This window comes from Periplaneta americana, chromosome 3, assembly GCF_040183065.1.
Source record: "Periplaneta americana isolate PAMFEO1 chromosome 3, P.americana_PAMFEO1_priV1, whole genome shotgun sequence".
Classification (NCBI taxonomy): domain Eukaryota; kingdom Metazoa; phylum Arthropoda; class Insecta; order Blattodea; family Blattidae; genus Periplaneta; species Periplaneta americana.
The window spans coordinates 115,861,799-115,889,774 of NC_091119.1; the positions used below are offsets into that span (position 1 = coordinate 115,861,799).

At 35.7% G+C, this 27,976-nt stretch overlaps 1 protein-coding gene across 1 annotated transcript in view; it reads right to left on the reverse strand.

The window, feature by feature from the left end:
* LOC138695710 (fatty acid synthase-like) overlaps nt 1-27,976 on the reverse strand; it is a 183,340-nt gene that overhangs the window by 134,850 nt on the left and 20,514 nt on the right. Inside the window, exons 2-7 of the mRNA XM_069819825.1 lie at nt 19,609-19,761; nt 15,671-15,847; nt 13,876-14,076; nt 13,111-13,349; nt 8,797-9,024; nt 39-236 (exon numbers count right to left, since the gene is read on the reverse strand). Coding sequence (XP_069675926.1) covers nt 39-236; nt 8,797-9,024; nt 13,111-13,349; nt 13,876-14,076; nt 15,671-15,847; nt 19,609-19,761 — 1,196 coding nt within the window. The remainder of the gene's footprint in view (nt 1-38; nt 237-8,796; nt 9,025-13,110; nt 13,350-13,875; nt 14,077-15,670; nt 15,848-19,608; nt 19,762-27,976) is intronic.

Consider the following 27,976-nt stretch of genomic DNA (forward strand, 5'->3'; position numbering starts at 1 on the left):
CAGCCTCATTTCCATTTCTTGTACATAGCTTTATTCACCTCTTTGAGAATTACGTCAACTGCCTCTTCAGTGCGTCCAGATGCAACGACGAGTCTTGGAAGACAGTCTGCCGGGGCACCGCCGTTTATCTTGTGTTTGTCATTCCACTGCAGTAATAAATGTGCATTTGCACCTCCATATCCAAAGGAGCTGATGCCCACTAGACCACAGTCAAGCGGGTACTTTTCAGATACTACCTGCAAAACAGATGCTATTCACAATAGTTCGTCGGTTAGAAGCAAACACATTAAATCAAAATATTACTTCTGAGTAAAAGGCGTATAGGCTATTATAATCTAGGCTATATGTATAAACTTAGAATCGGAAAATTAAACACACAAATAGAAACAACTTACTAAAAATAATATTTTGACGGTTCAGCTTTGTCAAGAGCTTTCAAAACGCCTTTTTCTCAGCGGCAATATATATATTTTTTATACATCTTGATTACACAACTTTTAACACTGTATCACTTCGGAATATGTACGATAAGAATTTCCTGTGTTAAATTTCAACGTACCTCGTTTACATGTTTCTACCTATTTATGGGTCTTCTTCAGAACTGATTGTTGTTGGTCTTGGCGCCACTTGTTCCGTTTCCTGTGAGGGTGTGTTCCTGTGGTATAGTGTAGAGTCAAAGAGTGTGTGTGTTTTGAAGTTGAGTTGTGTGTTGAGAATTTCGTTGGGGTGTGTTTTTGTGTGTCTGTACATTTCATATTGTTCTAGTGTGTTTAGTTTCTGGCTTTTTGGTTGGATGTGTAGTATTTCCATGTCTGTGTTGATGTCTCTGTGTGGGTGTGGTTAGCATTTGTGATGTGTTCTGCATATGTGGAGGTGTTTTGTAATTTTTTTACTTAATGTGTTTTGTTCGACGAGTTCGTAATTTTCAGCCGCAAACACTAGTAGGAATTTAATTACAGTTATTACCAGGGAACGGATTTATATGGACTAAAAATATATGAAATATGTAAATATATATGTAGTTATTTTTACCAAAATATGGAATTAAATATGGATTTTTACCAAAATATGGAATTAAATATGGACTTAAAATTATAAAAAAATGACTATGTACGTTAAATATTGGTACATTTTAATCAAACTAAACAAAAAATATAATGGACGTACCTTATCTTCCAATGTAGTTTCAACAAAACACAATTTTTATTGTCTGTTACCATAACAATAGGTTACAAACATTTCTTTCAAGTGCTGAAAAGTGAATCTTCTTCTATTGTCTCTGAGGATAGATTTATACTGACTAAAAGAGCGTTCGACGTCACAAGAAGTAACTGGTACATAATTCAATTTCACAATGTCTGCTGGGGATAAGTCCAAGTTAATCTTCACTGTTGAGTCACCACTCATCACAGCAACAACCTTTTGTAGTTCTTCATATCCAGGGTTTTTTGAAAGTACAGTGTCCACCTTAGCTCTTACTGCATCTGCAACTTTACCTCTACCACGATTCAGTTGTTCCACAGTACTATTTATAATTTCAAAACTTTCAGACAGTGAAAGGTGCCTATTTTTGAGACTTTTGAGCGTTTTTATGATGCATGAAAATGTATGCTGAATGTGAGCTAAGTCATTCTTCACACTTATGTCACAGGTAACTGTTTTCGCAGTATCAATTGAGACTGCATCTTCAGAGTCCAATGCAAGGAGAACATTGTTAATAGAGTCTATATGTTCGGCATAATATTCAACTGCTTCTAGCCATGTACCCCATCTAGTTAAAATTGGCTTTGGTGGCAATGGAATTTCAGGGTACATTTCTTTCAACACGTTAACTCTACTGGAAGCTTTGAGAAATACTTTTTTCACTGATGAAATCAACAAATCTACTTTAGGGAAATTGTCTCTGACCACTTCTGCCACACGATGAAATGCATGCGCCACACAAGTAAAATGAGTCAATTTAGGATATACAACAGATAATGCTTGTCCAGCTTTGACCATATAAGGGGCAGCATCGCTAATAAAGAATAACACATTATCGTACATAATACCCTTTGGCCACAGGATACCCATAGCTTCGTTGAACAGTTTAACTATAGTTTTGTTATTGCACTTTTCTAGAACATCACAATGTAAAAGAATTCGTTCAGAATATTGTTCACTTAACAAACCGATAACTACATTACCAACAAGTCTACCTTCTTTGTCGGGAGTCTCATCAATGGAAACCCAAATTGAACTATCTTTAATTTCATCTCTTATCTTCTGTATTGTCTCATTGTAGATGGATGGAGCATACGTCTTCCTAAGTGTTGACTCATCCGGGATTGTATGTTGAGTATATTTTTCAAGGAATTCCCTGAAGACCTTATTCTTTAGTTTGTAGAGAGGAATATCAGCAGAGATGAGAGAACGGCACAGGTCGATGTTAAACTCAGATCTTACATTCGATGTTGTTGGTTGTGTTAAAAACAATTGTCTCTGCTTGGAATTTAGTTGTTTGTTGGCCTGATGTTTACTAGTTGTAATGTGTTGTTGCACCAGGAACTTTTGTGTAGATGATACTGCACACTGACACAAATTACAAAATAATATTTTATTGTCAGTTGATAAACCATCTTCTTTAAATTCTGAAATGTAACTTGTTAGTTTTGATTTTAAATTGACTGAATGACGTACTTTTGGCATATTTACCGTCTTTATAGTATGATTTACAAAACTGAACCTATGTGTACTCTGACTGGCATTTAACTGTTGAGCTGCACAACTGAAGTCTGTTAAAAATTTTAAATTAAATTAATACAGTTTTGTAACTTACTTTCCCATTGTTGATAGGACTGCTAATTTTCAAATAACTCTGATGTTAAAGGGATTACTGAACATGTGTTTAAATCTCTATTGTTGAAATGTATTTTTAAAAGTTAATGGAATATTGTTTTGTTTTATTGTTAAACCTAATATAATATGGACTGTTTTATATGAAATATGGAAAATATATGGAAATTAACGAAAATATGTACTAAACTCTAAAATATGGAAAAATATGGAAAATAAAAGTAGGATTTTTCAACCCTACACATTGTGAAACATAAAGATAATGCAAAATATAAATTATATTAGCTTTATAAGTAAATATGTATTTACATATAAATCCTTTCCCTGGTTATTACATTCTATGAATGGCTATAATTATCAAAGAATGTTATGCAAATTGCATAAACATCCTCAAGTGTATATATATATATACATATACATATATATGCTGCAGTAACTGCGATTAAATGTAAACTTATGTAGCGAAAACATGCATCAAATAATCTGTCCAAGATTACATTCTTACACATAGCTCTCTTAATAATGTTAAAATCGTATCGTTGCAACCCACTCTTTCATACTTACACGAAGATAAATAATACCATTGTAACGTCTTCAGGAAGAATAAATACACTACTTAAAAAGAATTCATTGACAGTTATAATGTGCCAGATTTAGAACCTTACCAATATGCAACACTTCCAGTATCCGCAGTTTCGCTACAGGCATTCATCTTGCGGTGCGCAAGATGGTTGCAAAAGAATATGTCGGACATACACTCATCATCTACACTGATTGTTATTAAATTTTAAAAATGAAATTGAAAGCTTTATTTTTAAATGTTTCACATAAAGTGTTATTATAGCATCTTCTAGGGTCAAAAATGTCGCCTCTCCCTATGCTTATCGCAATGTATAATGAATCGAAAATTATTACAACTGGAAATTTCTCTGCAAACCTTTGCACTTGTGGGATAAAGTCAGTGGGCATGTGAAAAACATAAACACTTGCTGTTGTATAGTAAAGAGATAAACATCCATTACAATCACGAGATCATCACAAAGAAATTCTCCTTTGTATATCTACCGACTGTCAGACACAGCGGGAAACTAAAATCCCAAAAATTCCATGTAAAGGAATTGATTAGGCCCTTGATCTTGTGCTCGCCATGTGTTATTTGATTTTCAAGTTAATTCTTGATCTTAGCGTTGCATGTAAGGGAAACTCGTAGCTGCGGGAGTAAGTAACGATAAAGTTATAAAATAGGTGTTCTCTATTTACTTTTCTTTTAATTTCTATGTGTCTTGCTATCAAACATCTTCTTCACAAAAGAATGTTTAACAATAATTATTTCTTCTGTTTCAAGACGTCTTCTGAGAACGAGGAATGGGGTTCGATTTGCTAGTTGTTTTCTAAGTGACGATTTATATAAGCTTTCTTTAATATAAAGGTATTCTTATACTTTGAGCCACACACGATAAAAGTTTTAAAAATTTTTCGCACTGCGAGTTTCATCCACATCATTCATTTCTACACGCCATACGATAGTAAGATATTTTAACAATAACTTCAGCTGTCAGGATTGTCTATAACGGCCTTCGTTGGACACCTGTGATGTTCATAGCGCGGCGTTTGTTGTAGAAGTAGTAAATTAATATTGTGTAAACTTCCTTCTTCCCAGCCGATACCGGTGATTGAAAAAAATCAAGTAATTGTATTTTTTGTAAGATCAAAGTATTGACATAGATGATATGTAAAATGCCCTTTCTAGAAGACTCAAGCCAACTGGCAACAATTGTGGCAAGTATTCTGGACTGCAACTACGTTCAAGTATACGATGAGGTCACACTCTCAAAGAAAATAAGGCAAACAAATGGAGTACTGCAAGGGAACCCCATCAGCCCGGTGCTCTTCAAGATCACGACGGCTGACATCGTAGATATCACCAAGGACAGCGCGACATCGATCATAATGTACGCTGATGACATGGTACTGGGATCGCCTAACAAAGAGGAACTGCAATGTACACTCAACAAACTCGAGAAATGGGCTGACGAAAACTGCCTGCAAATAAATTATCAAAAGACTAAGCAGATGACCTTCAGAAAGGGAGGAAAGCCCAACGCAAATGACAGATTAACGCTTCTCGGCGAACCACTAGAAGTCGTATCGCAATTCTCCTACCTAGGCATCACCTTGCAAAAAACCATAAAATCCTTCAGAATACACGTACAGCTGTCAAAAGAAAAAGTGGCCGCTCTCCTGAAACAAAGTTCCCTTCGGGTATCTTCGCTACAATTCGGAGACAGGCGATGTTACATGTTGTTGGACCACGTTGCCTGATATCTACAGTTATAATTGAAGTATTCTGTGTGTTATTCGATAGTGTAATGGTAGCGTTCAGACCTCTTATTCATGAGGTCCTGCGTTCGACTACAACCTCGTGCTTTTTATGTTCTTTTTTGTTCTGTGTTTGAGAGAGACAAACTATACATAATGGCTCCTTTCTCTTTTACGATTATTTTAGTAATTAACATCATGTTCATTAATATATTATGCCATGACTTTATCATTATGATATTGTGGCTGCAAATGGAAAGAAAAAAGATTTTATTCTAAATAAAATATCTTTCGTGGCATAAACAAAACAAATTTATTGGCGTCGGCCTTAAAACATTCAAACAATTAAGCGTTCAAAAAACAAAACTAAAAGCCACAATTCAATATTTAGTCTATCTTCCTCTTATCTCGATCATCTTGCAGTCGAGTGAGCATGGAATTGACTAGTCTTTGCAAATAGCGACTGTTCTTAGACACGATATTCCAGGCATTCTGAACATACATACATAAGTGTTCTGTCCATGGGCAGGTCTTTCATTGCAAACCCAGCAATCTCCAATCTTTCCTATTTTCTGCCTTCCTCTTAGTCTCCGCATATGATCCATATATCCTAATGTAGTCTATTATTCTTTTCAACCAGAGACCCAACCAATTCCTTTTTCTCTTTCTAATCAGTTTCAGTATCATTCTTTCTTCACTCACTTTTTCAAACACAATTTTATTTCTTATTCTGTCTGTCCACTTCACACGCACCGTTCTTCTCCACATCCACATTTCAAATGATTCAATTCGTTTCTCTTCATTTCGTCGTAATGTCCATGTTCCTTCCCCATACAATGCCACACTCCTCACAAAGCACTTCACTAGTCTCTTCCTTAGTTCTTTTTCCAGAGGTCCGCAGAAGATCCTTCTTCTTCTATTAAAAGATTCCTTTGTTCATGTTTGCAGTTTTCTTGGGAGGGATAGGCCTAAATGCGATAACATCCCGTTGCTTTCCGCACACCACTATCTCTTTCGCATCTTATTAAATTCCAGATGGCCCAAGCGTGGAGATGAGGAGAGTGGATTTGACTAATTGGGCCCTCCGGACTTTACCGAAAGTCACGGCAAGGGTTAAATATTAATTCTATCAGGATGTTTGACTCGATCAGAGACCGGAAAATCTCAATTAGCCTTTGCCCCCCGCATCCTGGACTAGCTCCTACAAATCATCAGAAAATCTTAGAGTGTGATTGGGCCAATTTTTCCGACAATGTTTCCACACTTTTGCCTCGTAGCTCAGCGGACGAACGTCGGAATTTAGATGCCAACGTCTCAGGTTCAATTCCTCGTTACTCCTTTTCATTTTATTGTGGTTCAAGATAGTATAATGCAATAATACAAAAAGAAAAACTAATACCAGTATTATGCAACTGGATTTTTCCAAACCTAATATTAAATTTATGTTATTTATATCGCTAAAGAACGATTACAATATAAATAACTTGAATATTATTTATACAGTATCATTAAACAACGATAACAGAACATAAATAATAAATATCGGTTTGTTTAATTAATATAAGATATTATTATATAATACGTATTTAATTATCCAAATAAAATAACCTATTTTACAAAGAAAGATGGTTATTTGTGTTATAATAATTACTTACATAAAATACAGATTATTTATATTGCGAAAGAACAATAAGAATATAAATAACTTGAATATTGTTTTATAATGCTAATGAAGGAAAACAGAATATAGGGTAAATGATAACTTGAATATTATTTATATCGCTAAAGAACGATAACAATATAAAAAACGTGAATATTATTCATATCGGAATTTCACAGATTTATTACAGAAGTATTTAAGAAATTGTAGAAGAATAGTAATTAGTAACAGTGTCCTATTTATTCTTCTTGGAGCCAAATGTGTAACTTTTAAAAGTGTGGTTACTATGTTGAGGTGTATGTGTTGCAACGGATGCTTGATTTGTTATGTATGTGAGTCAGTTATGGGATGCTTGATGTCGTCGCAATGTCGTAATTATAGTTTGATTGTGTTTGTGTGACTATTGTGTATTAATTTATGATGTATGGTACGGAAAGCTGCATATTTTTGTTATTGAAGTGTTACGTATGTGTGTTGTTAATGTTTTTGTATGTTTCAAATTGATAACTGATATTTGTTTTGCAATCACAATGCCTAATTTACGGATTGTTTATGTTTTGTTTACATCGCGTAAGCTAATTTAATTTTCTTTTCCATTTCTCTTTATGCTTATCTTTTTTGTGTATAAAACTATAGCCCTAACATACATATGCAAAATAGGGCTAACTCCCATTGGAGATACAATAATAATAATTATTATTCATATCGTTATAAAACGATAACAGAATACAAATGATGACTTGAATTTTATTCTTATCTCTAAAGAACGATAACAAAATATAAATAACGTGATATCCATAAAGAACGATAACTGGATATAAATGATAATTTGAATATCATTTACATCGCTAAAGAACGATTAAAAAATAAGCTGGAAAACTTGAATAAGGCCCGAACCCACAATCTTTGAATCATTAAACAAGCACTCTACCACTGGTCTACGAGGCGCAGATATGGAACACTTTCATAGTTCCGGAACTGCTTGTACAAGCACATGCATCGTGTAACATCGCCGCGACACGAAGTGGACTTTGAAAATATTCGCTGTTCACGAGTGCGGTCACTTTTTTTTTTTTGACAACTGTACAACAAAAAGTGTCAGCAGCAATTAGAGCAATATACAGCATCAACCACCTCCAGCAATTATCAACAGAAACAGCAATGACGCTTTTCAAGACAGTCATAACCCCCATAGCAACATATGGAATGAACATAATTTGGGAAAAACTTAGAAGCAGAGACATGGCACAAATAGAAACAGTGAAAGCACGCTTCATGAAAAGAGTGCTAGGAGTTGGAAAAACGGCACCATCGAGAATGACGTATGCCCTAATGAGAGAGACTTTCTTCATCGAAGACATTAGACGACAGCTACTACTACCGAGCACCAGCGCATATGAGACTACGCTCCAAGGACTACAGGAGAAGAGGACAGACATCCGCAGCGAATTCTAGCAACGGAGGCTATGCGAGAGAGTGGACACAACCCAACTACGAGATGAGACACATCCTAACACGATACGCAATCCATGGTTTTCATCACAAGGTATGCAGCACGAAGAGTTTTCATGAGCCGAACCAAGATTGCGTGTGCGAATTGTGCAAAAGCCCATGTGAACGATACCAGGTCGAAAAGTGCACTGAAAGACGTTCATCGCTTAATAAGTTTTGCTCAGACTAATTAAGTCACCTTATGCACATTTGTGCGCATTTATTCTCATTCAAAATGTATTGCAATAACTGTCAAAGCGATCTAGTGTGTGTTACTGCTTTGGAGTACTGAGCATGCGCAATGCCTTGAATATGGAAATTGGACAATTCAGATGGTCCATTTCTTTTTTCTGGAACTGTACATCAATTACTGCATTTTTCCTTTCAGAGGTAGGCTAAATGAAATAGAATATCAGAGAACGTCAAGATACATTTCCAACTAGATTAAGAACACTTTTAACTTCAAAATATATTTCGGTTGTGTACTTCACCTTAATTCTCCCTGCCTTCAACCCAGGTAAATCCTTGCAGCTGTTGAAATGCAGATTTGGAGGGACAAACCCCGTCTCCATGGCGATGATCACTTTGGTGACACCGCACAGCCCTGAGACTGGTTCACCGTGCCCCATATTCGATTTCACCGAACCTATGGGAAGTGGTGTTTTTCTATTTTTGCAGAACATTTTGTCCAAGGTGTTAACTTCCTCAGGATCGCCAACCTACAAGTAAAAATGTTAATAATATTACAGTGAAAATAAATTTTCCAATTCAAATAGGCTATAGGACTACTCAAATTAATGGCTGTTAAGAATGACCTGCTGTAGGATGTGGACATTTCAACTAGTGACCTGCAATGTTCGAGCATGAGACAAGCTACCAATATTTTAACGACTCTGTACAAGTGGCACTGGTAGTGGTGACAGCGATAGCGATAATAGTAATGATAGTGATAGTGATAGTGATATAATGATAGTGATAGCCATAGCAATAGTGATAACGATAGTGATAATGATAATGATAGTGATATAGTGATAGTGATAGCGATGTCGGTAGCGATAGTGATAATGGTAGTGATATAGTGATAGTGATAACGTTAGCAATAGCGACAGTGATAGTGATATAGTGATAGCGGTAGCGGTAGCGAGAGTGATAGTGATAATGACAGTGGTATAGTGATAGTGATACTGATAGAGATAGAGATAGCCGTAGCGATACCGATAGCGATAGTAACAGTGATAGTGATAGAGGTAGCGATAGTGATAGTAATAGTGATAGCGATATAGTGATATAGCGATAGTGATATAGTGATAGCTATAGCGGTAGCGATAGTGATAATGGTAGTGGTATAGTGATAGTGGTAGCAATAGCGACAGTGATATTGGTAGCAGTAGCGGTAGCGAGAGTGATAGTGATAATGATAGTGATATAGTGATAGTGATAGCCATAGAGATAGCGGTAGCGATACCGATAGCGATAGTAACAGTGATAGTGATAGAGGTAGCGATAGTGACAGTACTAGTGATAGCGACATAGTGATATAGCGGTAGCGGCAGTGATAGTGATATAGTGATAGCAATAGCGGTAGCGATAGTACTAATGGTAGTGGTGTTAGCGGTAAAGGTAGTGGTTATGTTAATGGTGGTAGTGGTTATGGCAATGGTGGTAGTGATAATGGTAGTGATGATAGTAGTGGTGTAGGTGGTAGTGGTAATGGTAGTTGTAGTAGTGATAATGTTTATGGTAGTGGTCGTGGTGGTGATGGTAGTGGTGTCTGTTTCTATCGCTATCGGTGGTAATGGTAATAGTAGTGGTAGTAGTGGTAGTGGTGGTAGTGGTAGTGGTCGTAATGTTGGTGTTGGTGTTGATAGTGGTAATGGTAATGGTGGTAGTGGTCGTAGTGGTGGTGTTGGTAGTGGTGATGGTAATGGTGGTAGTGATAACGATGGTGACGGTGGTAGTAGTGTTAATGGTATTGGTGGTAGTGGTAATGGTAGTGGTGATAGTGGTAATAGTAGTGGTGGTATTAGTAGTGGTTGTGGTGGTGGTAGTGGTAGTGGTAGTGGTTGCAGCAGTAGGAGTAATTACTCCATTCGACGAAGCCTTCAATTGAAAAGTTTGTTCAGCGACGTAATCCATTCTGGGTAGAAAATGGTCGACAGATTTTGCCTGGAACGAAGACCGTCTACAATACGCAGACCATAATATAGAAACAAAGATGGCCGCCCTGCGATCCAATCATTTCCATTTATATATATATATATATATATATATATATATATATATATATATATATAGACGGTTTCGCCATATCCTTATGTCAAAATAGTTATATTTTTCGTATTTATTAAGTTGAATTACTAAATTGTATCTTAAATAAACGTCCAGCGTTAATTTATGGGCAATGTTAGGTTCAATTTCAAAGGCGAGACAATAAGATAATATGGTGCGAGTAGAAACACATTGCTATGAAGTTATGAAGTTGGCAGTGCAAAAGCAGCCTGAAAATAGTTTTCAATAAATTGAAAATCATACTCTGAACTCCGTATAAGTTACTGCTATAAATGCAAACGTTCACTAATAGTTCTTGGGCTTACAAAAGGATAGCACATACTCGAAATCATTAACACAATTAAACAAGGTCAGCCAACACTAATACAACTATTGCAGCTATTACTAATATTACTACGGCACACTGCTACTACTACTACCGCCGCCGCCAATAATAATAATAATAATAATAATAATAATAATAATAATAATAATAATAATAATAATAATAATAATAATAATAAATCAGCTCATATATTTTTAATAGATGGATGTTGACAACCTAGCATCCTTGGCCTAATTCGTCCTGAATTTCAATTCTTTATTTTTTTGTCGCTTTTAAACTTAGGCCTAACTCTTCATGACCTCTCTTCACTTTTTTCCATACCGGTAATTGGTTTGAAATGTTTTAAAAATTCTTCATCTCTCTCCATTTGTTCCCCTTTCCATTGATCTGGATTCTTTGTGGGTGCTAGAATGGCTGACAGTACGGTATGAAGGTTGGTTAGGAAATATGGTTGTTTAGGCATCATTGGTAAGATTCGAAATTTCCCGAGGAGTAACGAAAAGCATGACCATTTACGATAGGAAAAATATATTTTCTAATAACTAATCTAGGTTCAAAAATTTTAAGTGTAACACTGTCATTTTAGGAGGATAGGAACTGGCCACCCTACCCCATTATCTCTTGGTTTAGTTGCCTCATAAGTGGAGCGTTGTTGGTAACATTTGTGAGTTTCAGATCTGTCTTCGGACAACAATAAACTGCAATTTCCTTAACTTAGAAATTGTCACGACTATGCACTAAACTACTTGTCACATAAAGTTGTATTTTTCAGGAACTTAAACGCCGAAATATGAGACAGATCCCGGTAAATAACACGAACGGCCCATTTCACGACATAAGAAAACGTGCTAATCATGCTTGGACCGCCACCGGCGCCATTTTGGCCACTGTCGATACCTGCATTAAGGTCTGAGTAATGAAGTTGGTTTTTTTTTTTATAGAGCTCTCTATCAGAGATAGAATTATTTTCTGTCACGTTCCATGACTCTAAAACACGTGATCCACAGCTTTACTTTCCTCATGTAGGGGGCCATGCTAATAGTACATTATGCAACGAGCCTATAACGATAGTAATTAAGAAGCGAGTATGGATGTTTATGAAACGAGCGCAAGCGAGTTTCATAATTTTCATACGAGCTTCTTAATTACCATTATAGGCGAGTTTCATACGACTTTTTATGCTCGACCATATTTCTAACTTGAATTATTCATTTTATTTGTATCTAACTGATCTTGAGCAATACGTCGTAAATTGTGAGATGTGCGCAGACGCGAAAGTATTGATTTTTTCCGAGGAACAGATGTCCACATTGACCTTGGTAGCCTATAAGAACCTACAGAGTAAACTAAATATTAACTTTGATATAACATTGAAATTAAATTAGACATTAAAAAACGAGATGACAAATTGAATTTATTTGAATATTATTTACAATTAACGCTAATTATTATAGTAACAGAACATAACCTTCTGCGATAGTATTGGATTTCCAGCCTCCGTGACTTTTCGCTAATTCTCTTTCGATTGCATATCCGAGAATAATCGATACTTGCGGTTTTATAACGGTATAAAGCTGACTTGTCATTGGCTGAACACCTGTAAGCTGACTTGTCATTGGCTGAACACCTGTACTTTAATGAGTAGGTGTACTTTAATGACATGCATTAAAGGACTGCTATCAGGTGTATAATTACTACATTTCGGCATGGTCGAGCATAAAGATTCTAACGCTCTTCGAAATGTATCTCTCAACGATTAGCGTGCTACCGCTAGAACACCGAGTTCGAAGAAATATGGTTATTTCGCCATCATTTGGTTACTTCTGACATACAGTATTTTATGAATGCATTATTTTAGATAAAAATTGACCGACTGCCATACACTCAGAAAACTTCAGTTGATTTCGTGGAAGCTTAGGTTTACTGGGTTACACGTGAACGAATTCCTTAAGCAAGACTCCGCTCTGCTTTTCCTTTGTTTTGTTTGTTTGTTATTTTTTCTGTGTGCTTATAGATAAAGTATTATAAATAATATATAGGTCTAATAGAGATGCTGTATGTTCAAGGAGTAATTTAGGTGCAAAATAAACATCCTTTCCCTAGTCATGTGAACCAGGCACAGCCCGAAGGTGGAATCAGACAAATTCACGCTACGGGAGATCAATAATTTTTTTTGTGTCCAAGATTGTACCTTTGTGCCTGTGCCGTGTGCCTCGACATAGTCCACTGTTGCAGGATTAACAGCGCATTCCTCATAAACCTTCTCTAACAATTCCTTGTGTGCTGCTCCAGATGGATACGTGATTCCCTGCTCCTTGTATCCATCACAGTTGGTCTTTACGTTCACTATTCTAGCATATATACGCTTTGCTTCACTAGCCTTCTGCAGGAAAACAACGCAGATAGCTTCACTGCGTGCGTAGCCGTTTGCTGTAAAGACAATTACATGAAATCATTACTTGTTATCAATTTACCAAGAGTACATTATTAACTTGAGGCTGAATGGACGCCGGTGCCGCCAAGACACTTATATCAACGAAAAAAAAACACCACTATTCGGAATTGAAACCGGGACCATTCATTCGTAACCAGTTTCTCTACTAATTGAGCTAGCCAACCGTCTCATTTATAAGTTGAACTGACTGATTCAGTGAGAGGGTGTACTATTCTGAAATGGTGTCAGAAACTCTAATTGTCGTATCAAACAAACGGTTTAATTTTTGAATCGTTAAACATTAACTTCCGGTTGTGCCATCAATATTTACTTGGATTTGAATTCAGAACACTTGTGCGATATTATAAAATCTATTGAAAAACTACCAACCCAAGGCACGTTTTATTGCTCCAATTTGGGGCAAACTTAAAAGAAAATTCACATGAATTGCGTAACGTTAGCTATCAGTCTCATCGACAACCCACGATTACTTTCTTCAAACGCGCATTTAAACATACTCACCATCTTTATCAAAACATCTGCATTTTCCTTCAGGACTAAGAATTCCAAGACGTGAGAACTGAAGCGATATGTATGGATGCAGACAGAGATTTGAACCCCCTACTATGGCAGCATCACATAGTCCATCTCGGATAGCTCTATAACCATGCTCAATTGCATACAAGCTAGCAGAACAGGCTGTATCCACTGTGTAACTGGGACCTGCAATATATCACGTGTTATGCTCGAATTATCTCAGTACGGTTACCATTTCTTCAAGCTACTACGAGTATTAAGAATTAAAATGTAAAACATATTTTTAAAACTGGAATGGTTGAAAATACAATCATAAACAATTTATTCTCTTGCTATAAGTCAGGCCTGCACAAACGGCGCTCATTGAGCGAGGCCGCTCCTTCGGAGCGGGAGAGTCGTCTAACAGATCGCCGGAAAAGTACGTCGGAATGACATAGGCCTGCCAAATGTAGAGGATAGTCCACGCAGCTATCTGGTGTAGTGTGTATTATCAGTAGCTATTTCATTTTGCCTATCTACGCCTACATAACGGAGTCATCTAAAAGACAGAAAAGTGATTATCAGGCAAATTCTTTCAATATTGCAAGGGAAAATGCTCATTTTTTCACAGCAGCTTCTTGTCAATACGTATCTGCCACTAAAGTTTGAAAGAAAGAGGAAAACATAATATAATGCGTCATTACTAGTCCACACATAGAGACACGATGGTTTTGTTGGTGAAGATCGCAATAAAAAGGTTCAGGAGTTGAAAGTTGCGTTATTACATGAGGTAGGGTACGTTAGGATTTATTAATCTTCAACAATTTAAATATCTCTCTTCAGGGAAAAGGCCAGCTCATTGTTGATATGTTGAATAAATTACGGGATTTCAGTCATAAACATACAATTTTCGTAAGTCAGTTTCGGGAAGGTAATATGGCTCACTTTCGAACGACAGAAACTGCTCGTGATGAAGTCATGTTAAACGATTATGTGCAAATATTAATAGAAATTCAAAATGGATTTAATTCTAGATTCCAAGATCTTGTCTTAATTGGAAAGAAGTTTAAAGTTATAATAAATTCCTTGAACACCAGTTGAAACAGTGTCATACGATTTACAGCTTGAACTTATTGGCCTTCAATGTGGCCTAAGGGCTAAAGATGATTTGAATAATACTACTAGTCTGGTTGAGTTTTACAAGATTAAACCTCAGCAACAATATCCACGACTACACAAGCTGGTTGTGAAAATGATTGCTATGTTTGGTTCAACATTTATATTTGTGAGCAATTGTTTTCTATTATCAACTTTCATAAAGGCAGACATGGAACATCTGTAACTGATGTTTTATTACGATCAGTACTATTCCTTCCAGCTGCCAACAGCATAAAACCCCGTTTTGATATACTGATAAATAAAAATATGACAAAATGATTGTATATTTAAGTACCTATAGAGTTTCTATTATTTCTGTAAAATAAGTGTTTCTTTATTAATTAATAATAGTCCAAGATAGTTTTGCAAACACTGAACGGGAATTCATTTCATGAACACTCGTACTAGTACTTTTGTGTATATTTTGTACAAGATCATCCCTTCTTCCAGTCCACCCTTACACAGAGCGCAGCTAATATCTGCATTCCGCTCTCGAGCTGTGAGCCGACTCGGAGAGCGCAAACCTTGTGCAGGCCTGCTATAAGTGATTGTAGATTTCAATAAAAATAAGTAATAACAAATTTAACCATATAGAATAGAAACTACAACAACTAAAATTGCTAAAGAATTTGTTATGACCTACCATTGATGCCAAGCCAATAGGAAATGCGATTGGGAAACATGGCTCTGTTGCAGCCCGTGATAGCAAAGACGTTGTTCTCTTGTTTATTCTCTAGAAGCCAAGTCCTCTCTGACTCACTGAATGATGTACCAAAGATCACTCCAACCCTTTTCCCTTCGAGAAGACGAGGATTGATACCTTAAGAAAACAATAAAAAGGTATACAGATTAAATTATACATTTTTTTTAATTCCGTACTTGTGCACTAGGTGTAACTATCAAACTATTATTGTAAAAATATTTCTAAAACATGAATTGTTTTTGTCAAGACAACGCATGAGAACTATTAAAATAAACATGTAATATTCCACTTGGGGAGTCAGTTAATCGTGAGGAATTCAAACATCGTTCTCTAGAATATATATTTTAAAAATTCATTTAGTTTCGTAAACAAAATGTTACAAGTGTAATAAGTATTGTAAAATTATAGGACATAGAAAATAACACTAAATGCATTACTGTTACTGGTTTTTATTGATACGATATTAAAAAACAGAACTTTATCACATATATTTTTAGTGAATTATTTTACGACACTTTACCAACTGCTTTGGTTATTTAGCATCTGAATGATATAAGGGTAATAATGCCGGTGAAATGAGTCTAGGTGCCAGCGTCGGAAGTTGCCCAGCATTTGCTCTTAATGGCTTGAGGGAAAACCCAGCAGAAAACCTCAACCAGGTAACTTATCCCAACCAGAATTTGAACCCGGACCCGTCAACCGTTACTCCACAGCAGTTGATTGACATACAGTATTTTCAAAACTAATTTAGTGTACAGATTGATTTTATTTAATTTTGTACCTGAAACTTCTTTTCATAAGTTGGCTGCATTGGCATATCAGCACTGAGATAATCCTAAATATATAACTAGTGTCACTTGCAATGTATAAATGAATAAATCAGCCTTCTATGTTCCGTTAAAGACTAAGACCTCCTAAGAGTAGGGGTGCATCAATGATTAGAATACAATATTTCAAGTATTTTTATGTGGCCTATATTTATATTTAAATCCGTTTTCTGAAAGCTAACATTTTCTTTGTATATTTTTCCTATATTCCTTGAAATTACTTCCGGAAAAGTTCTGAAGTTTTATCATTAATTGTTTATAACAATAATTACACTGTACATAAAAAATTACAAATGCCTTAAGATTCAAAATTTTCCGCCAAAAATAATGTATTAAAATAATAAAAACAATAAACATTTTTTTCAAGGTTAAATATTTTGCTAGGTTAAATAGTAATATGCATAAAAATCAAATTGCATGTGATTGTTATTTCATCAGATGAGTCATACATCTGGCGTTTGTAACATGAGCGAATTGTCACAATAGGGTTTCTTATGTCACCATTTATCTATCGCTTACATTAATTATGCCATGGATTATCTATAGGGTAAAACTGTAGCTCGTTGTGACGAACTTTTTCTTTTATTTTTCTTTTAAAATAACCATATTTCATGGGCTTTCAAAAATGGAAGTTACTAAAAAATGGCGGAAAATACAGTTTAAATTTAAATCAAATTAAAAAAAATTGCTAATATGCATAACTTCTAGGGGGAAAAAAAAGTAACTTACTTTTCACAAACGTCGCTTTTCTACCTATCTAGTTACCTACTTACCAAAAAAGGTATATGCAAGGCATATCAAAAGCCTAACAAACCAAACCTACCCTGTTATTGATCCTCGATTTCAGAAAACTCACTTATTCCATAGATTCATAACTTGCGGAACAACTGGATAATACGCGCGGTACAGCAACGTCGGCTATGCTGGCCACTAGTCACCGGGTCGTACCGAGCCGTGTGAAACAAAAGACAATCGAAATGGTGGTAGTAAAATTCGCGACTATATTCTTAAATAACTGACTCCACTAATCAAATCAAAGGTTTACGGAGTATAACGGCGGTGTTTTGAATACACTGAAAGAAAATGCAAATGTAGTAAGATCTTATAGTAGGTTAACACATCGAAATAAAGGGAAAAAAGGTGTGGTTCACGGAGTATTATTCAAATGAACGAAAATAAATTTGCGGTTGATCTTTGTCACGTAATCCACTCGCAATATTTACGCAAATACAAGTCGGGGGAGATTAAAACATAGATAAACATAAGATTTTAAGTGAGGCTCGCGACAGGAGCAGTTTGGCTATGAGATGATAACTGCGCATGCGTGGAATTGGTTAATAAAACTCTAAACTAATCAAGCCTAACCTTCGTATATCCAAGATGTGTAGCCGGAGCAAGAAAGAGAACTTCTTGATTTGATCTGGAATTTGCACGCGAAAATAAATCCAGGTAAGGATCACGCTGACACTGCATGAGAGGTGCGCGCATACGCCACAGCCAAACTGTTCCTGTCGCGAGCCCCTCCTATGATTTTTTGTTAATAATAAGAATAACAGTATCTACTGCTAACGTCATTATATTTGAAAATATTGATAAGGAACAACATCATTCTAATGAGAAAATATTTCAAAACAATTATAAAGAACAACATAATCATAACGAGAGTATATTTCGAAATATTAATGAGCCTTATCCCTGTACGTGTGTCTCATTTAGACTAATACACAGTTTGTATCTGCTCATCAAACCCTACCTAACCTTGTCGCTAACAGTGGTGCTGTCAGTAATGTTCAGAACGAAGGAGGTAGAGAGAGGGAAAAAAAAAAAACAAATTTCTCCTTATAACCACTGTTATAACGAGCGTGAATGTGCGGTATGAAGAGAACGGTAATTTGCGTGTGTATATATATATATATATATATATATATATATATATATATATAAAGTTGTTTTTTTTTTCTAATGACAGGTACTTGACTGTTCGTCATTCACCCATATGAAGCCAGTTGTGTACACCAATTTACCGACAGACTCGTTTCAGAGTGCGCCATAGGAGGCTGGTCTACGCTATACCCGCGTTGAGATGGGATGATGATGATGATGATGATGATGATGATGATGATGATGATGATGATGATGATGATGATGATGGAAAAAAATTAAATTATGGTTTTTATTTAACGAGGCTCGCAACTGCCGAGGTTAATCAGCGCCGCCGGTGTGCTGGAATTTGAATGATGGACATCTGTTGGGATGACACAGGTGAACCGAGATCCCGGAGAAAAGTCCTGTATTACCTGGCCCACAGACTTGCCCAACACAAGTTATAAATCGGGAGTATGGCGGGGATCCAATCCGAGTCCAGCGCTCTAGTCACTGGACGATGTCTCGGCACCTCATCAGTTGAATTCTGCTAGATTTTTTTTCTATCGATTATTTTCAATTGACGGCTTAAAATATCTTATATAGGCGGATGCGTTGAATATCTAAATCCAATTGGTAGCCTGAGTGACATTCGTGAATCTGATTCAGACAGGTGGGTCATCCTGTCTCAGCCCCTTGATAGAGCCAGGTCCCATGCGCAAAGGAGTATCCTGATAACCATGAGGGCTCGGAGCCCCAATTCCTTCCTATATCAGCACCGGAAACCCGTACTATCTCCCAAGACTTCATTTTACCTTACTTTTACCATTGTAGATGATAGATGAATTCAGGGGAAGAAGAAGAGTGTTTGTAGACTGACAAAGGGGAAAGGGAATACGCCAAGAAAAACCCTCTGCAAAGTCTTCTTTGCCCACCACAAATTCAACCACGATCCGGCCGGAGATCAAACCCGGACCGCTTGGATGGAAGACCAACCCGCTAGCGTTGAGCCACAGACGCGGCTACACGCATTATATAGACCGATCTAGTTACTCCATCATCCAATAAATATTTAAAGCAAAATGACTTTGAAAATTAGGCGAAATTATTGGAGTCCGGTAGCTTTCGCGACTGATGGTCAAATGCGAAATTACATAGGCGGCCATCTGTCATCATGAAGTTACTGACCTGCATCCACAATGGCTTCGTAAGTCCTTTCTAATAGCATGCGACACAGTGGGTCCATGACGTGTGCCTGATTGTAATGTATCCCGAAGAACGAAGCATCAAACTTGGCCACATCCAACAGCTTGCCAGTGCGACAGGGAATACCTAGGTGTTCTGTAAAAGTAAATATACAAACATTATTTACTTTACATGTAGAGGTTAGTTGACTGTGGAGTATGCAAAGCGTCAATACGACGTGAGACCATGTAGGTCGTCGTTGCCAATGTGATGTCCAATTTGATACCATGATCCAAAAATGTGCCCATCTGGATTAACGACCTGGGGTAAACCTTGCAAAGTGCATGAAAATTACAGCTAGATGTATAGCGGAACTAATGTTTTATTTGCAAGTGCTTTCAACGTATAGTCTAATAGAGATTAGAGCAGATAGTGGCAACAATATGTAACTGATTATGGCGATCAGAATACCGCTAATAATTAAGAACATGATGATGATGATGATGATGATGAGGAGGAGGAGGAGGAGGAGGAGGAGGAGGAAATATGAGTGAGAAAGAAAGGACAGTTGATGGGTGCCTATTATTTGGTTATTTTCATGCACGTCTTGAACTTAGCTTCGGAATTTTAAGATGATACAATGGCCCTAAGAGAGCAATGTTCAAATGATAATAACGAGAAAACCCAAAGCCTTTAACATAAAAGCGTTTCGAATAGAATACATAGAAATATTTAATAGGCTGTAAAATAAAAAAAAATGTGCTAAATGTTTTTGATACATTTATACAATTACTGACTATATATTGATATACAGTATTTATACAATTACTGACTTAATACATATTTGGATATTTTATATCAGTTTTACTATATTTATCGAAACGAGTTACAATTTACTGATCATGAAATTTCAATCAATCAATCAATCAATCAATCAATCATGTTTATTTGTCAGAATTACAATTACGTAATTATAGACAATAATCATTAGAAAAAATCAGATTAAAATTCCAAGTTTATATAGCTGTCAAAAAATTCATTATTACGATAAAAAGGATTATCTAAAAGTCACTTTTAAGACAACTTTAAATCTAAATAAGCCAACTGAGTGGGCATTCTTAGGCAATCTGTTAAACATAGCTAAAGAAATAACATTGAACCATTTCTTGGTCTTTGTCAACTTAACAGTACGTGTAACAATATAATGATTATTCCTGGTAAAATACTTGTGAAGCTGGGATTGAGAAGCATGACTATTTAAATTATTCTTAGTACGGACTAAACAGTCGTAAATATATTAATTATTACAGTAAGAATATTAGCTTTACGAAATAAAGGTCGATATGAGCATTAAAAGATGAATTAGTAATAATACGCAATGTTTTATGCAATATTAGAACACTATTAATATTAGCACCGTTATCCCTCAAACGAATACCTACCATAATGAATACACTATGGAAAAATGCATAATAGGCTTGTTTCAAATATACTAGATACAAGAGCTTTTAATTTACACAAGAGATAAAGTACACGGGATAATCTTTTGCACACAAACACAATGTCATCCGTCCAAGTAAGCTTTGAATCTAATGTAATGCCAAGAAGTTTAACTTCTGAAACCATTTCATCGGGAACATGATTTAATGAAAGTAGTATCCGTTGAGTTTCAGATCTATTAAGTTTCAATCTATTAGCTTCAAACCAACCAGCAGCATCGCATAAATAGGAATCCATTAATAAAGACAATGATGTATGTCATACATAGTAGATAAAAGGAAGCGATATTAGCAAAAAGGACTTTGTCACAATTTATATTAAGAGATAGATTATTTATCATAATAAGGAACAGTAGAGGACTCACAACAAATCCTTGAAGAACTCCAATATTAACATTAACAGCATTTAAAAACTCCCCATTAATGCATGTAATTTGAGTACCATTATTTAGATAAGATCTAATTAGGTCCAGTTCTTTGCCTCTGACTATTATGCTTCTCAAAACCTGTAACAACAGACTCCACTAAATAATTAAGTGCATCAAGGATGGATAATCCTGATCGAAAACCATATTGTGAATTGGAGAATAGACCAGGGGCGGCTCGTCCATAAGAGCTGCGGAGCTGCAGCACTCCCTGCTTTGACAGGAAAATAAAAATAATATTTATTTTAATTTGTAGAAGAATTGTTACAGCTTTTATTGGTAAATTGCTTCATATTTCATCTGGCCGGGAATATGTACTCGTACTATTATCTTATGCATAATCTTTTTGCGCGTCGACTGTATTGGACTTGACACTGCATTCAAAGTCGTCCTGGGATCTGCAGGTGTGTCTCTTGCATGGTCTGGGGGTAGAGAGGTGAAGGGAAGCAGAGGGAAACTGCCGCTGTTTAAAACCCATATCTCTCTCCAGTGGCTTGCAGAGCCAGGCCATAAGGGAAGATCTTTCCTCCCCTCCCACACCGCTATTGTAATACTGCGTCAAATGGATTCTCTATTCCCTCGAAACTTAATGACAAAATTTTTATTTTATTTTCACATACTTATTGTTGTAGAATCTTATCGAGTTAATATAACGAAATTAATATTCTCTTTCGCCTTATTATTACGTATATATCCAGCCTCCAGCAGAACCAAATATTTTCCTTAACTCAAAATGATTGCACGAGTAGAATCCTTTTGATATAGCACGTAAAATACGAGAGAGACTTCTTTTCCAGTTTTATAAAATTGTTGACCATCAGTATATCTGAGTGTTGCTTTGGTGTGACGTCTTAATACCGTAACTTAACCAGTGCAAATTTGCAAGCATGAGTGTGTGTGAATTACAGAATATTAATTTTATTTTTCTCAACTTTCCCTTGCGGAGAATATTGATGTAATGAAGTGAAATTAAAGGGTCGTCCGTTACCCGACTTAAATCTTACTTAAGCTTCATCCAGCCGAAATAGTGCATATATGTAAGGAAGTATAACAATGAAATTTACGCTAAGCATTTGTGGTTACGTGGATGTGAACAAAAAAAAAAAAATCTGTATTTTGATTTGCTTGCCTCCTCTTCGGTGGTAATGCTGCATACACTAGGAGTGGTGTGAGAGATTTAGGACATTTGCCCCTAAAAAGCAAAATGCACGAATCTTCGCAGTCACACCTGAAAAATGTTGTTTCATTGGCTATGTTACGCAACTCATACTGCTGTGCAATTAAGTGAAACGAACAGAACAAACATTCTCAAACATAATCAAGAAGTGAGAAAAAATCGTGAAATTATTTTAAAAAAAATATTGATTGTATCAAATTTTGTGGCCAATATGAACTTCCCCTTAGGGGACATGATGAAAAAACGATTCGAAGAACCCTGGTGTGTTTCGTGGGTTGCTACAGTTCGTGAGTAATCTAAACGAGCCTCTCAAAAATCATTTGGAACATGCCACTGTTTAAGTTTATTCTAAGACAATTCAGAAAGAACTGGTAGATTGTAAGTTGAGTGTCTGCCGATCTGAAATTCAGACTGAAATCGATGGTATTAGTTTTTCTTAGGGATTAGCAAATGGTCCCACAGACATCTCCCAACTAAGTCAGGAAGTTTTGGTTTTTCGATATGTATTGCATTTATTTTTGTCCTATACTTATTAGTAATGGTATCAAGAAGTGAAATTTGTATGTACCGAAATCTACTGCAGCTCTCCCAATCCACAAGTTACGAGCCGCCACTGGAATAGACTATTAGATTCAAAATACCGAGTCAACTGCTTTTTAATGATGACTTCAATTATTTTATAAAACACAGGAACTATTGATATAGGTCTATAATTTTCCATTTTAGAGGGATCACTTTTTTAAAATCAGAAATAGTTTCAGTTATCTTTAAGGATTCAGAGAAAACACCAATTGATAAGCACCCATTAGTGCAAGTTAATGGTTCGACGATGGAATAAATAAGAGACTTAATAAAATCACTATTAATATCATACAAATCTTTACATTTAGAATTTTTTTAGATCAAAAACTATTTTTATAACTTCTTGAGTAAAAAATTGCCATTGAAAATCTGTTTCAATTATGAATCCAGTATTAGAAAGATAATCCATAGAAGTGGCATCACAGCGATTAACCATTTCTTAAATATGTTTAGCAGAATTTATGAAAAAGTTATTAAAGTCATCAATATTGAATCTATAATCGCAAATGCGATTAAAATGATTACATTCTGTATTTATATCATACCAAGCCGCTTTGCATTTGTTCGAAGATGAATTGATATAAGATTAATTAAATTTACATTTCGCCACTTTTAGGGCCAATGCATACTCCGTTTTAGCTGCAGTATATAAAGCTTTGACATCAGTAATATTAACTTTATAACAAGTTGCCCACTCAAGATAACTATAGATTTTCGATAAACGATCTTTTAAAATACTTAAATCCTTGGTAGGTATACCAACCCAACTTTTGTTTACGGGTTTTGTTTGTATTAATACTATTCTCATTAACATGTGTAACAGGGAAAAAGTAGTTGAATCAATATAAAAATACAGCAAAGAAAGTGTCAAAATTGCACGCAGTATTAAAATTAAATATACTATTCTAATCAATAGAATATAAATAGTCCATAAAAATAGCGTGTTGTTACTACTAAATTTACATACGATACTTGTAGGTAATTTAGTATTGGACATAGAATACAAAATACAATTTTGGTGGACAAACCATTGTGATCAGAAAAAGGAACATTAAAAATAATAGAACTTATTAAAGGTATAGATATATTGGTAACAATGTTATCAAGAGAAGATTTCCCCTTAGTAGGGTTGGTATTTGTGCAGTAACAATTAGCAGCTCTGAAAATGTTTAAAAATTGTAATGTAAAATCCGCATTGATATTAACATCTATATTAAAATCACCGCATAATACATAAGACAAATTAACAAAACTCAAAAATATAAACATCTTCTCCAATAATTGTAAAAACAAAAGTTTGTCGCCTTTAGGGGAGCGATATATAGATAATATAATAGTTTTAAAACTAGATAACAACACAGCAGCAACCTCAAAATGTTCGTAACAAAACGGGTCAACATCAATAGTTCTATAGTCAATGTTCATGTCAAGAAAAATGCAACATCACCATGTAACTTGATTTCCTTACAGAATCTAGTAACAGAAGTGCAACCATGTAATTAGATAAAATCAAACATAAAGATTACACCAGTGTTCCGTAAAACAAATAGCTAAGAATTTATTTTCATGTAATATAATTTCCAGTTCAGCAATTTGATTATATACTGGGTGTTCATTTCAAAGGGTGTCATGACGTCACTGTTGATGAGTCAGCGATTTGAAGCGAGTTTCAGCTTTTATGTCAGAGAAGTTGCCTATTAATCAAGGCGTTCAATCTGAACTTGAGAACGTTTACGGTATAACTTGAACGTCGTAGCAACAGATGGCGGTCTGTACGGTCTGTGTGTTACCATAACCTCTTTCGAACTGTTTTGCGAGGCCAAGTCGTACGCAGGATATTTGTTATCATCGTTTGCGTACGGCAACATTCCACAACACAAATCAAATGCTCCGTGTCCATGTTGACCGTCGAAAGTAATGTCAACAAATACGTAAGTAATCGTCTTAACCCTCTCCCCATATCTCGACAGTAAGAAAAAACTCACCTCAGTACATGTTTCGAAGCAGTTCACACTCCACCCACTACCGGCGTCACCGTACGTATCGGTAAGTACTCTTCAGAATGAACGCCGTACTTGCTAGGCAACTTCTCTGGCACATAGGTAATACACCTCTGCGGAAGTGTAGGAAGATTGAATTCTCTAGGCTCATAGACTAGCCACATGACGGCATACAGCGAACCATGACACACTTTGAACTAAACACCCAGTATAGATTGAATATTTAGGCACAGTAAACTTATCACCATACGAGCCACATCCAAAACAGTAGAGATTTTGTGTGGAACGTGAAAAAACGCCTAACACAGGCACTGGCAGGCCATATACTGGGATCCAATGCTGCACATAGATATTCTTCAAATATATTCAATTTAAAATAACATAATTCTGGAGTCTACTCAAACTTTTTACCAGACTCTTCTGGTAATTTAGGCTTTAGAAATTCTAAAACATTCTTTAATTTAGTATCAGGGGCAAGTCTGTAAACATGAAGTGAGATAAGCTTAGGAACACCAACTATTGAAACAACACCAGAAACATTAGAAGTCATGTTACCAACTATCGCAGTACGCTTTTGTGTAGGCTATGTTTGCGACGCACCACATCAGTCCATAACTCTTTATGAACAGTTCCCGTTCTTTCATCGTTATTATTCTTATTAACTATATTCACTTCTTTTCCGCAATTTAAAGGCTGACTGGTTGAATTTATTCTAGGTTCCTCGATTTTATTATCACATTGCACTTGGTCCACAGCACTAGTTTTGTTAGGGTTACGTTTGATTTCATTACGTAACCTACCTGCAAAAACTCCGGATCTACTGACATATGAGCCGTTCAGAGCAGAAGTGGTGTAAGTAAAAAATGGGTAATGAGGGTTAAAGTAAACATTCTGTGAAATACAGCGCAAAGTATCAATTTATATTCAATTTATTTAAACTATTAGTAGTCAGTGGATAGCACGAAGGAAATACTAATTACTACTTTGCACTGTATTTTACAGAATTTTTACTTTAAACCTCGTTACCCAATTTTGACTTACACCACTTTTGCTCTGAACGGCTCATATGTTACTTGATTCGTTGTTGTGTTGGCTTGAGTTGATTTTTTTTTTTTTTTTTATCTTTCGTCTTCTGACAAGTTACATGATTAGCAGAATTTGCAATAGGCGAGTCGTTATCACTATGAGACGACTTAGCTGATCCATCAGTAGATGCAGAAATGTCACTAGACACATTCTCTTGTAGCACTTCTAGATATTTGAAGCGTCGGCAGGACCAACGTTGTAAGTTACAAAATTTTCATTCGGCGTGTTTCCGTGTAATAATGTTGTATGTCATGTTACTTTGCTATACTCCTTGGCTTGCAACTGTCCATCAATACAGTACATGAAATATGTCCACTGAAAAGTTTGCTACCCTCATAAGAACAACGTTGTACGCGTACACATTTTTGCAGCTCCTGTAAATTTTACCAAATGTAACTTATAACGTTGTTCTAGCCGACGCTTCATTTCATAAACAAAGTCACCTCATCAACTGAAATATTGACTTTTTCTTTTAGTTCGTTAATAACACAATTCTTTTGATTCAGTAGAAATTTAATGACACGAAGTTCAATACTACCTTCGTTATAGCACAATTCGTCGTTGTTCCTGCAATAGGTCCTATGCGACATATTTATCAATTTTCAGAATTTTGCTCTATTAAATAACTTAAATAATGATACAGCCAATAATAAAATCTCCTATATGTAATTCTATTTCTTTCTTTCGAAAATTTAAGAATTCACAATCTCCTATGTACCGGGACATCATTTTATTTTTACTAACATTTCTAATATTAGCCTGGCTACACGTTTGGATTAACGGTTGAGAACAGGAACCATGTTTGCTACCCCCTTCCACGACCGGAGTTTGATGTTACTGACGTAAAATACAAACAAAATACTATACTAGCTATAGGAGGGAAGAAAAGTAGTTCATCCATTTACGAAAACTAAGAAATATCACGATTTTGAGTTTGATAATTTTTATTAGGTTTTTTGTTTACTCAAAATACAGTACAGTATTAACAATAAGTGTTTTTACTCACGAACTGAGCTATCCATGCGGAAGTATTCATTATGCAATGTATAATAGGCCTATACTGTCTACAGCACATTCCCGTACAATATAAAGAGTGAATTTAAATTTAAAAATAATCATAATATGGATATTTAAACACATTTTTGAAAATGGTAGCCGTTCATTTCGATAGAGGCTTCAGTTCTTTTATGCATATTATCGCACTGTAGACTATTGTACCAAATTCCAATTTCCAGTTTCGTCCTTCGTACCAGTAATTCATGTTGAAATAATTCCGTACCTACTTTATAAAAGTGTCTTACGTACTGTAAATTGAATCTTCACTTCTGCCCGATCCGAAAAGATAAAATTACTCAGACATGCTATCTACTGTCCGTCCAAGTGGTTTTGTCGCAGGATCGTAGAAAGGGGTGAAATCACGTGACAGTTAATTACTTAACGAAGCCTTTTTATTCAAGTTATTTTATACAGTTGTACAATATTACGTAAAAGTCCAATTCCTAACAGAAATTAATGTTTTCAGAAAAGGGCTAAGACAGCCCAACCACTAGTCTTTACAGAGGGGAGAGCAGAAGCAAGTGGGGGAAACCGGGATGTGGCGTA